Source organism: Felis catus, chromosome A1 (assembly GCF_018350175.1).
Source record: "Felis catus isolate Fca126 chromosome A1, F.catus_Fca126_mat1.0, whole genome shotgun sequence".
In the NCBI taxonomy this organism is placed as follows: Eukaryota; Metazoa; Chordata; class Mammalia; order Carnivora; family Felidae; genus Felis; species Felis catus.
This window is the reverse complement of record NC_058368.1, coordinates 209838026-209851307: the sequence shown is the minus strand read 5'-3', so window position 1 is coordinate 209851307 and position 13282 is coordinate 209838026. Positions and strand designations below refer to the sequence as shown.

Here is a 13282-nt window from a genome sequence, read left to right as displayed (position 1 = left end):
AGGTCCTTCATAAAAGTTGAATAAATGCATGAATAAGTGAAATTTTTTTAATTGTAGAAGCAATGACTATAGCCACTTTTAAAAGAAGCAAGATGGGGCGCATGGGTGGCTCAGTCAGTTAAGCATCCAACTCTTGACTTCAGCTCAGGTCTTGGTCTTTCAGGCATGATCACCATGGTCCTGGTGGTGAGATCAAGTTATCCTTACTATACCCTTACTATCCTTACTATAACTTCACTGCCTTGCTACCTCTTTCCATTATTTGCGATGGGGCCATGGTAGCTATTTGAATCATTCATTTGAAATCATTCATTTGAATTCAGCTTTTTTTTTAAGTTTATTTATTTATTTTGAGAGGGAGGGAGGGAGAGAGGCAGTGGGAGAGAGAGAGAGAAAGAGAGAGAATCCCAGTCTCCACACTGTTCAAGCAGAGCCCAACATGGGGCTTGAAATCACGAACCGTGAGATCACGACCTGAGCCGAAATCAGGAGTTGGGTGCTTAACCAATTGAGCCACCCAGACTTCCCATATTGAATTCAGTTTTTCACTTTGCTTTCGCTTACCTTATTTATAAATATTTTATCTCATCCCCCTTTTTAACAATGTTGCCAGTTCACTCTCCCCTCTCTCTGTGTTTTTTGTTCGTTTGTTTTTGTTTTTGTGTTTTGTTTTTTGCCATCTAATGTTACCAGATCTTACTCAATGACCCATCCAGTAGTTGTTTTTTCCAAACACTGGCAACTGCATTGTTACCCACCCTATCCTCATTTTCCAAGTTAAAGAATAATTTTTACAATCCAATCCATGCAACATCAGTGCCAAATCAACCACACACCATCTCCACTCCCTGTCTCTGCACCCTCCTGGATATCCCTGAAGTCTATTCAGGATAAGTGGAGTTAGATGGAAGGGGCTGCCCCTAATTTTCTTTGGAGAACGTGTGGGAATTTCTAAATACCTCTTTAAAAAACATCATATGAAACTGAGAAGCACACAGAAACTATGTACCAAGGTTGCAAAACTAAGGTAGAATATGCAGAAACAACTCCCTTTTGTAGAAGGGAAAAGCTGCAAAAGTCTTGCACCACTGCTGGTGGAATAGATCGGGAATAATTCAGTTCCATTGTCGCCCTTGGCCCTGGGGGCAAAAATGCAGCTTTTCCTGTTTCAAGGAGAGACTGTGCTCTTACTATACTTAAGGCAGATGTAAGGGAAGCCAACCCATTCTAGAGTTTGCCACAGTCTTTTTCACTGGGTGAAGTGATACTGCTTTATTGTTTAGGTCAGGTAGCCGGGAGCATAATCTCCCCCTCCTTGGGTGCGACTATTCCTTTATAGATTAGATAAGAACAACTGATGAAGTTTTAAATGCTGAGAAAATTAATCAGAACTGAAAAGGGGTGTGTTGGCCACTGCCCAAGAAATATGCTGACTGAGATAAAGCACCTACTGAACTTTTTCTCCATCCCATGCTTCTCTGCTTGGTGGTCTCCCTTCTCGTCTTTCTCTCTTCTCTCCTTCTGTCATTCTCTCCACCCCTTGTCTCCATAATTTTCTCTTCCTTCTCTGTTCAACCCCAGCTCTGTCCCGAAAGACTTAACTGTCACATTCTTTTAACTGGCCAGAACATGGACTGAAATTTTTGAAAATTTATTCTTGTATATAGTATATAAGGTCCTACATCCTAGATTTAATTTCGAGAATAGCTAAAGTGAACACATTTTATTCTTAATTATTTCTTTTTTTATATATAAGAAATGTATCTTTTTTAGAATATGTTCATTTCAGTTTCAATAAACAAACTTAACCTCGGTCCATTTCCAAGTTCTCAGAGTGGTGATGATTCCAGAATCTTTTCATGGCAAGGAATGGGATGGATGTCAAGTTGCAACTGTGGGTATGGCTCCTTTGGCCCCAGGAATCTCTGCTGCTTCCCAACCTCATTTCAGCGGGTGGAGACACACTCCTGCCTCAACTGTTCTGGGAAGCTGGGCCAGGTCGAACTGGTTTTTAACGTCCATATGTTGCTTTCAATTTCCATGCGGCTTTCAATTCCTTTTCTTCTGTGAGGGACAGGCCTTCCGTGGGAAGAAAGGGAACCCCTTGAGCCTGACATGTTCTGCAGTCAGCTTGAGATGCCTTTTGATTAACTTTGAACGAGTCTGGCCCAGTTGTGGAGTTTAGTCCCACTCAGCATTCTGCCAGCAGGGAAACATGCTGTCTTGACCATCATCTTCCGAAGAAAGTCGCATGGGACACAGGACATAAAGGTCTTTTCCACAGCCAGTAATTCAAAGCAAAGAGGCTGCTTTGGAAATTGCAAGCTAGTCATCTAGTGATTGGTTGTAAATCATGATTCTTCTGGGGAAAAGGCAGAAGGGGCTGGAGCTCTGGCCCTCAAAGAACTTCCTGTCATTAAGCTGAAGTAATTTGCTGCTCTCCACACACTCTTTCTACTGTGAGGGAAGTCACCTACTTTCCCTGGTCACATAAGTGGTCCTGGTGGGTGCTGTTGATGGCTGACTGCATGTTGGCACATCTTTGTACATGACAGAGGTTTCTTTTCAAAGCCAAGCTTCATAGGTATAACCAGGAGTTGGTCTGATCAGCCCCTTGTCTCCATGGCCCAACCCATGCTTTTTCTTTTAGCTGCTATTTTCTGTGGTCCTGGGTTTCTAAATCTTGGCGAGAAGACAATCATTCCTTTGTGCTCGGCTGTTACAATGAGGTAACCAAAGAAAGGGTCTTGGTCTGAGGCTGTCAGCTGTTACTAATCACTACTCCCCAGCTCATCATGGGTCCTGCTCGCCTCTCCCTCTTGCTCTGCTTAGCACACATAAAGAAGATGAATTACTCCCTGGTTCCTCTTCAGAAAAGCATATTGTGCAGCACATTCCAATATCGTGAGCAAAGGATGGGCTAATGTGAAGGGTAAATGGGTATCTAAATCACCTCTCAGTGGGTCTTGTGCCGGCAGCTTGTGGGCCTGTGAGAAGTGAATCTCAGAGCTGGCTCTTCAGAGGTTTTCTTAAAACCTTGCTGAGAGAGAGAGGAAGTCCCCATGGCAGGTTCCCCGGCAGACCGTGTCACTGGAATGATCACAGGGCTGTGCTAGGCTGTAATGAGAGTCTGGTGGATGGTTAAGGCTAGTGTAGAGAAGAGCGACCTTGACCACTCAGAGGACCTCACCAGCTGGTAATCCAGGAGAAGTATTCCCAACCAGAGGTCAAGGAGGCCACTGGAAGGCCTTTGATATTGGAGGTAGCAGCAGTGAAAGCTGGGTCTCAATTTCCCCTCACTGCTTCCCCGTATGAAAGTTCATTTTCAGAGGATGACTATAGCCAGAGGAAAGGGATGGCTGCTTAGTCCTAGAAGACTGGGGATAAAAGTTGATTTGTGTGACTTTTTCTTCCACTAAATAATATTGTCTGTTCCTTTGAGTTTACTCTTTACCCATCTTTCAGAATAGAACGTTTCCCTTTTGCCTTTCCACACTTCATTTTACTAGTAAACTGTAGAACTCGAAGAAAGACTTTCGTTGACAGTTTTAAGGGTCGAATTAAAAATCAATTTGCCTGACAAATTATATGCCATCACAAGCAATAAATTTGTAAAGAAGCTTCCTTGTCATTCTCATGCAATATAACCTCATAAAATGAAGTGGTATTATAGGTGAATGAAATATGAAGTTTTGTGATATTATGAACAGCTACGTGGGAAGGAAACTTTGGCCAAGGTGGAAACCCCTGGGAAGATACTTGTGATTTACTTGACTGTGAATTTCACAAAATTGTTCTCAGCTGCTTATAGAGGTGGTTTGACTCTTCTTCACTAAGAATCACCGAGGAAAGTAAATGCCTCTTTGCTCAAAGTTGCATGAAGCTAAATCTCTTCTCAAAAATGTCCCCTTCTTAACAACGTCTGCAGAATTTCTGTTCATTTCAACTGTATGTTAGAGATCAGCACCCTCGTCTCCTTCGTCTCCACTAGCAAGATGACATACATTTTTGGGTGCTGTGGGCAGCCCAAGGTCATAGGAAGTGAAGATGACAACGACGGAGTCCTGACTCCTTTTTTAAACGTCTACTATTAACTGAATGGGGGCATCTACCAATGTTTGGAAGCTACTTTTTTTTTTTTTTTACTAGAACCTACAAATAAAATACAAATCTATTCCTATTTGGGTGCCCCCTTCAAAAAAACAGGAAGAAAAGATACAAATGTATTTTATATTGGGACCTGGCCACACACACACACACACACACACACACAGCTGAAAAAAGATCCACAAAATAATACTTAGCTTTATCACAGGCGACACCTTTAATATTTTCTATTCTGTCTTCTTTCACTATTGGAAAAAAATACGAGTCATAACCCACTGAATTGATTTCATGACCTGCATCATTAGCACTTGTCAGACCCCATCTCTCTCTTCCATTCCCTTTTCTATGTTTATGTTTTCACTTTATTCACTCGTTGTTCTGTTAACATGTGGACAGATAGGACTTCAGCAGTTACTTATCTAGGCTCCTCTGCAAGACTGCATCATGTTAGTAAAAGATGGAAAATTATATAGGAGTGGGAGAGGAAGGGAAAGAGGAAGGGTGCTCCTGGTAGTGAATAGTAGAGGTGTGCCAGCCTTCCACCTTCCTGACCATCCCAGGGACACCTTGCTGTGAATGACCCCCCAGTTCTGGAAATGAAGCACTCAGCCACTCTTTCCCCACCAGATCTGTCTCTCCCTCTTCAAGATAGAATGAACCTCATTATTTTGGATTAGTTGGGGGAAGAGAAACTAAAATTGATGAATCAGAATTACAGAGTATTTTAAACAAAAAGCAACTTTAGTACTTGTAAGTCACAGTAACCTAACCTAAATGTTTAAAAAAAAAAAAAAAATGTGTGTGGCCGCTACCCAGCATAACAACACTAACAGTGATAAGAATGATTATTCGAGTATTTATGGGATACCTTCCAGTGCAGGCACTGTTCTAGGCACTGAGGCTACATCAGTGAATAAAACAGATGGTTCTGCCTTCGTGGTACTAAAATTCTTGTAGAGAAAGACACATAATGATCATAACTAGCATTTATCAAGAAGCTGCTTTGTCTGGATTCTTTATATAAGTTTTCCCTAAGCTTGCAAATTTTACAAATATTATTAGCTTCTTGCCTAGATGAAATAGAGACTTAGAGAGAGCAAATAATACTTAGGGAATAGATTGCTTATTACTTATAAGCTTAATTAATAATAGCAGCTAACATTTGTTGAGTCCTTACTATGTGCCAGGCACTATGCTAAGTGCTTTCAATATGGAAGTCCCTTTAATGCCAATGAAAATCCAGTAAGGGAGCTTTCATTATTCCCATACTACAGTTGAGGAAACTGAGGCTTACAGAGGCTTACAGAGGTCATATGCTACCAGAGCCAGAAGTGAAATCCAGGTCTTCTCACATGAAAGCCTAACCTCTTAATCACTGAGCTATAATTTTTTTTAAAAAAGAATATGTTTCCAAAATACCTGAGGTTGGCCTTAAGCAGTTTGAACTATTGTTTAGTTACTTACTGGTTGTGATTCAAAATTGTGATACAATCATTACCAACCTTTTCTAACCTTTTATTAGAAAAAAAAAAAAAAAAAAAAGACTTTTTAAAGATTCTTTTAAAGATTCTTTGTCCCAGAACCTGTAGAATCGTAGAACTTTACTTTTAACTTTTTACTTTTTAAAGATTCTTTAAAGATTCTTTTAAAGATTCTTTTGTCCCAGAACCTATAGAATCGTAGAACTTTACTTTTTTTTTCAACAAACTAGTCTGTAAAGGGGCCAGAAGGAAATACTTTAGGGAAGAAAAATTTAACATAGTTTTAGATTTAAAATGATTTACTTTATCCTTACTCCCTGCCCCCGCCAACCTCCTCCCTGCCTTTCCTCTGAGCTTTTGGACCCTTTTGCTCACTCTCCTTTCAGAGGGTTCCAGCGTGCCCCTGCTCCAGCAGTGGGTGGCTGCTTTATGACACAAGAGATCATTTTTCAATCTATAAATATGAAGTATATTGTGCTCTTAGAATTTAACTTTCTTATTAACAATCCATCACCTTTAGTCTAATGACTGTGGTACATGCTGGAGCTCATCCTTGGTTTCCTTGTTGTAAGTGTGCCCATTTTGAAATTCTAGGAGGATGGAGAACAGGCGGCTTTCATTAGATGAGTATTTGAGAAGCCCACTGTGGAGAAGGAGTGCATCTAAAATAAAATAAAAACTGAAACAGACAATATTCCTGAATCAGCACTTACCATCCCCCAGCCTCTTCCGTTCTTTCTGGGCCTGATCCAGCAGCCCTGGAAGAACAATGAAACACCATGAGAATGAGTAGTAAGACAATTCATCACAGAAGTCTTCTTCCTTAAATTTCAGTTTTTAAAAGCAGAGACAGGAGTTATTGGGGGGCAGTATAAAAAGACACATGAATGGATAAGACACAGATTTTTAGCAGATGGGAGAATAAAATCCGTGCAAATAATAGAGCCTTGAGAATTGACATTATTTATACGTTATCCTTTATACTTGGCTTTATACATACTTCATTTATCCAAGAAGTCATACCAAATAATATACCAAAAGAAATCTAATTTACAACATAGACGTATAGAGTTCCACATACATATTTATGAAACACTCCCTCCCCCCTCCATCCCCCAAAACCATGAATTTGGTGCATGTTTGTTAATGTTAACTGATTACCAAAAGACTGTCTTTATAAACAAAGAGGTAAATGCGTATTTACCTATTTGCATTAAGAAACTCTTTTCTTCCTTCCTCTGTTCAAAGTGACTGCTGCCTAAAATACTCAGGTATCTGAAGCAAAGTCTTAATCTTCTACATTCTAAAAAACATCTTATTTGATCTCTTTTATTTTTTTAAGTGTTCATTTATTTATTTTGAGAGAGAGCTCGAGCAGGAGGAGGGGCAGAGAGAGAGGTGAGAGAGAATCCCAAGCAGGCCCTGAGCCATCAGTGCAGAGTGCAGTGCGGGGCTCAAACTCACGAACTGAACCGTGATATCACAACCAGAGCTGAAATCAAGAGTAGGACCCCCAACTGAGTGAGCCACCCAGGAGCCCCTCGTTTGATCCCTTTTAGATGCTTACCTCATTGGTGAACATGTAATGGGCAGAAATGATCAATGGATTGCTATCTTGATGGCTGATTCTTGATGGGCTGGTTTTTAGAAAGGAAAATAAGATTCACATACCCACAGCCAGCAAGTATCCATGACCCTTCACATTCCATTAGAACATGTTCTTGGCTGCTTTTCTAGGAATGGTGAGAAATGTGTACTAATTGATTAATTCTCTAGCTAGTCCTTCCGTGACCAGTGTCACCCACTTCCTCTTAAGGTAGGGAATGCCGAGTAACGTGCCAGAGTGTCTCCACAGTTACCTACCTCCACAGAATTTTCCTCCAGCCAGTTGGCTCATCTCAACATTGAACCCAGATGCAAGAGAGTTAGAGAAAGCTAGCATGGATAACAAGCAAACGAAATGTGGGTGACTCCTCGCTTGTCCATAAGAAGAGAGGTATAGTGGAAAGAGTGATCCCTTGGGAGTGTGGGTTCGAATTCTACTACTGCCATTTACTAGTTATGCAACACTGGACAAGTTACTTAATTTCTCTGACCTCCTGTATCTTTACCTTCGGAATGATATCAATGACATCTACAACATAGAGTTGACATGAAATTAGATGAATATCTGCCATTGATTGGGGGTGGGGTTTTGTGAGTAAGTTAGTGAATTAGCACCAAAGTGAATTCAAAATATATAAAGCATATAAACATAACAAACACGTCTTTATCATAAGAAGCCCAGTCATGGGGCTTGTAGCAATTATACGATATAGTATTTCTTGGGTTTCAAGAAGGTCTCAATTCTGATGGCAGAATTGCCATTCATAATAAAGATGTAAAGATGTCTTGAATGGGTCTGGTTTAGCTAAACCCAGCTCTAATGAAGAAAAAGAGACCAGTTGAGATCATTATCTTTACTACTTGCTCAGGAATGCGTTTCTCAAATGTATGTTTAGACAAACGCATAGTTGTTGTAACACAGTCCCATCAGTACCTACATACCTGAGTGACCTCCTGTCTCCCTTGCCCTGGTGCCTTTTACTTCCACATATTTTGAAGTGACAAGGTTCAGTTAAAACTTTCCCTTTCCAAACATGTAGGGCACTTCCTGCCAGAGTTTCCTTTTCTACAAAGTGATTTAGTACTTTACCCTTGCCCCCAGATGATCTGACATGTGCGTATAGTCTCTGATGTAGAGCTTTGTCTCAGATTTCAGGAGGCTGGGGAACAGAGATGGTCACAGAGTTTGGGTAAAGGAGAGAAAGAGTGACACTGCCCATATTGGGTTTTGTCTTCCAGAGCTCGTCCTCCATTTTCCTGGTTCCACCAGTATCGGGGCTATTCCCTGCGTGTGGCACACTGTCCACATCCGTCCTACTTTTGCCCTCCTGATGGTGTGTGGCCTTGTCCCCAGTCCCCTTTAGTTTTACAAGCCTGTCTCAGGGGAAGGGGAATGGTCAGGGCTGGTGGGTGGTGAGGAGGAGATGGAGGACCAGGGGTAGAAGTGGGAAGGCCAAGCCCCCTTTTGGGAAAGGACCTACCTGGAGAATCAGCTAATGAAGACACTCCCCTCACCCCAACACATACACAACCCTCTTTCCTTGGCTGAAATAATAGCAGCTGTTGCTTTATCCTCTTTCAAAGGAAAAGGGTCAATATACAGAGATGGGTGAGGCCTCTCATTTGACTGTGGATTCTCCTTCTGGGCTCACTGCTAAAAAAATGCCTTGGTGGTTGTCTTCAGCTATTTCAGAATTTAAAAGTATGGAGAAAATACTTTTATATTGGTTTTCATTTTTAAATGAAAAAAAATCCTATAAATAATACTCATTTCTTTGAGTTGATAGCCTTGTAGCTGTGGATTCCGGGATAACTTCAATCCCTACCCCATGGTGGGAGGGAGGGAGATTTAAGCCCCCTCCTTTGTTTGCCACTTTGGTTTCCAGTGCTCTGCCTTGACCACTTAGCGCTCTCTCTGAATAGCTATAGGTCGGGAATAGTGGGCAGGAACGTCAGAGAAGCGTTGGCGTGAGAACGGAACAGCACTACAGAATAGAAGGCAAGAGGGAAAGAAAGCATCTCAGAGGAAGAAAATACTGCTGCCTGGTACCCCCTAGCAGAGATATCCGGCCTATTGTGCCCACACCACTTGCTGCAGAAGAATTTCAGGCTTCAGTGGTGACAAGCTCAGGCTATAATGGGCAAGAGAGCAGGCCCCTTCTGAGAGAAATTATTGCAGGCACAGGAAGCCAAAATATTTGAGATGTGATTCAGACCTGAGGATGAAAATGGTGGGACGGGACACTTTGAGAACAGATTGGCCCATTTTGAAGGTTGGTGAAAGTGTTGAAGTGGCATCATCCCAATAAATGGATACTCAGCCCTGGGTTTCTTGAAATGCATGGGGAGGAGAAGTTAAATTCATGCATTAAAGCCAAAGTTGGCCTTGTTGTTTGTGGGAGCTGCAAGTGGTTTTCTCAGAGGCAAAAAGTACAGGAAGATTATTTACATAAAAGCAAAGTTCAAGTTCCCACTCCATTTTATTTGTTGTTAACTAAGACCTGAGACAGTCACTTAAGTGTTTTTAAATCTGTGTTACAGGCTGTTGTTAAAAATAAGAACGTATCATAAGCATAATAATAAGTGTTTATTATGAATGACAGGGTTCAAATACAAATGAAATTATAAATTGAAAGCTCTGGCCTCAATTCCCACATCAGCTCATTACCATTCTATCATGTTTTTTTGGGCAAACCCAGCCAGTTATCTGGCAACTGTGGATACTATTTTTTCCAATACTTTACCTTACTCTAAATATGTTGGTATGAACAGGGTCACTACCTAAAGATTGAACCACTATTAGAATCTGATACTGATCATTAGGATACAGTATAACCTTTTAATACAATTTATAAAAACACAATTTTAAATAGTAAAGAAAATAGTCCCAATTCATTATAATTGGATTGTACTATAATTGGATTTTAGAGTTTTAGTGCGATTCAGGAGGGGAAAGAAAGAAGAAAAGTGGGGAAATAGCTAATGAAACAGAAGAGCTCATATTATTATAATCTAATCTTCTGAGGGGTTTGTATCATTTCCAATTTTTTTCCATCCAAGAGGCATTAAGATGTGTTCCATTTGCTAGAGTAGTAAGGGAAATCTTGAAAGTCACGCCTCCTTTTTTACCTAGGATAACACCTCACCTGAGGTAGACTTTGAAGAATGTCCTGAAAATAGGGGGGTGAAGATGTTTAACATGAGATGAGGTACTCCATGCCCAGGGGATGAGGTGGAAACATGAGAAGAACCCTACCAAAATAAAAAAAAAAATTTTTTTTTTTGTAATTTTGATGAGATGAAATGAAATGAAACCACAGAGAAACTGTTTGAGAACTTTGGCTTTATTACATAATGTCTAATTTAAATGCAAGTTGAAGCTAAGTTAGTAGGTGATCAGAATAATGGCTTCAATTTTGCATAAAGACATCAAAAAAGAGCTCCCAAGTACTTATATAAAATAATAATTCTTGGAAGAATATTTAGTGCCAGTTAATCCTTGCGAGACACCACAGTGAGTTGAAATATGCTCAAGTTATCCTGCCAGAAAATTTTTCTAAGTAACTCTTCATCTACAGATACACACACGCTATTCGCTATGTACACTCATAGCCTCCCCATCCAGTAATAACGTAGGAGACAATTTAAGGTCCTTTTCATATTATTAGAGAGCCATGTGAAATCAACTCTTGAGGCAAGAAAAGGGTGATCAGGTGTTTGCTGACACAGCTGATGACTAGCTATTCTATGGCGCTTTTTTTTTTCACCTTTTATGATGCCTTGACTAAAAATGATGCCAAGTTCTCATAACTTATGTAAAATCCCATTGCCGGCTGGAATGAGGGCAGGGGGGTATAGAAGGAAATACTGTTCCCGTTACCTTCCACTGGAGAATTCCTTGGACTGACTTCCTGAAAATCTCCTTCTGTTTGCCTTCACCAGGAATGGCGGCCCTAGATAGTAAGGCGTCAGGGAAGATGGGAATGCGAGCTGTAGTCTATTACATGACTACGACCATCATTGCCGTGGTGATTGGCATAATCATTGTCATCATCATCCACCCCGGGAAAGGCACAAAGGAAAATATGCACAGAGAAGGCAAAATTGTACAAGTGACAGCTGCGGACGCCTTCCTGGACCTGATCAGGTACGTCCTTGCAAGCTCATCCTTTGGGTATGTTTTGACCACCCAACCCCTCATTTGGGGGAGCTAATCAAACCACAAAACAGGTGTCTAACTGAACCAGCCTTGCTGGGCTTTGCAATGAAGGTCACATCTTTACTTCTTTCTAATAGAAATTAAAGTAAATTTCTATTTTCTGATCTAATGGGAAAGAGGTGAGAAGAACAGAGAGAGGATATAGATTTTGAGTGCCCTGTTTTGAGGATTCACTGATCACTGATCAGTCTGTTCTCTGATCCCTCGGTTCTCCTTTCAGCTGTGCCACTTACCTTGGAATATTAATAAGCCTTACCCTACTTTTTTCCAGTTTTGCTGTTTAAGGTTTGCTTGTGTTCAAGTATAGCCTGTGGATTGGACTCTTCTACTTTAGAATTTGTCATCTGTATCATCATCCATTATACACAACAATTTCTGTCCAGAAGGGACTTTAAAGATCATCTGGTCATACTTGTTCTAAGGTTTTCCTTTTATACCATTTATGAAGAAAGGATTTGGCAGAGCAGCAAGAAAAGATTAAAGGGTGGCTTCTTTGGCATTGTTTTGTATATAAACCATACACCGATTGCAAATAAGTCTTATCTGATTCTTGAAAGGGACTTGATGGCAGAGTCATCTCACACAGAACTGTGAAGTAAACCAAGGTTTGATCCTGACACCTTCCTGTTTGTTCTCTCTACACACCTTCGCTTGCATCAGTCAGATCCTGGCTGGAAGCATATTGCATATTCAAAAGGATCCCTGAGAGGGCTTTGCAAAGGTACAGACAGGGTTAAGGGAGCCTACAAGGGGTGGTAAGGCACCAGGGGACTGAAGGCAATAGGAAGGTGTTTTGTTGCCACCCCAGCTCTGAGGGGCAAAGGGAGGAATTCAGGAAGAGCTGTGGTCTTGGGAAAAGGCCCTGTGACAAGAATAATAGCTCTAATTTAGAGGGAGAGCACTGCTGCCCAACCTGTCAAAGAGAGAGCTGAAGAATGTGCATATCCACTTCCATGTCCCACTGCCCTGTCATCTGTCGGCACATCCCACTGTACAAACCCAAAAGGAAGCCGGAAGGCAAGAGAGCCCACGCGCTACAACCCAAGGGGCCAGACTCCCAGAGTACAGAGCAGGATGGAGAGTGGGTCTAGAAAGACAAATGGAAGATACCCCAGCACAGGCCTCTATATTTCCCACCTGCTTGGCATTCCTCCACCATGTAGCCTTCCCAACCTATCCTCCCCAAACCTGGCCCTTTCCTCCCTACTATACAACTTTCTTACAAAGTGACTGGTTTACCAACCCTAGATGCCTACCCCAAAGGGTTGCCCGTTGATCATCTGAAAGAAAGTCTTCCTAGGGACTTGATTTCACATGCCATCTCAAGGGATGGCTCTGTGGCAGGTAGATTTAGCAGAGATTTGAGCAACAAAGGCTCTCTTCAGCAGCACTTCTGAATTTCTACCATGAATGACTTTGTACCATCTGTTTGTAAGAACAACCCAGCCCCATAGATCCTCTTCTTAAAAGCCCTTTCTAGGAGTTAATCACAATTATCTGAAGGTAAGAAGCCATCCTATATAACATTATTTTATACCAAGTTGTTACCTGATAGCTATGATTGTATTTAGTTCAGAAAATTAATTAAGGCTTTTCACCACTTTTTCATGAACTTTACCATTAGGTAGGTTAGGAGTATTTTATTATATTCTCTTTCTGTATAATTTCTACTCCTTGTTTAAAGAATTGGGATCTTGTCATCTCAATTCTGGTTGATCCATCTGAATGCTGTGTGTTTCTGCCTCTCCTTGCCCGCCCCACTGGTAGGCAGGTATATGACTAACCTATCCCCACCCAGTCACTTGGCTTGGGCATTTTTCCTGAAATCTCCCAAACCCACATTTCTATCAAGATTTATAAAAACAGACTC

General features: G+C 41.2%; 1 protein-coding gene and 1 long non-coding RNA gene across 2 annotated transcripts in view; one reads left to right on the top strand and one right to left on the bottom strand.

Annotated features, from left to right (window-relative positions):
* SLC1A3 (solute carrier family 1 member 3) overlaps positions 1-13282 on the top strand; it is a 79714-nt gene that overhangs the window by 50233 nt on the left and 16199 nt on the right. Inside the window, exon 4 of the mRNA XM_003981454.6 lies at positions 11136-11340. Within this exon, the coding sequence (XP_003981503.1) occupies positions 11136-11340 (205 nt within the window). The remainder of the gene's footprint in view (positions 1-11135; positions 11341-13282) is intronic.
* LOC123380244 lies at positions 473-7275 on the bottom strand. The gene is made up of 4 exons (XR_006585784.1): positions 7156-7275; positions 6302-6346; positions 6103-6178; positions 473-4352 (listed from the first exon to the last, which is right to left on the bottom strand). It is a non-coding gene; the product is annotated as an uncharacterized LOC123380244 (long non-coding RNA).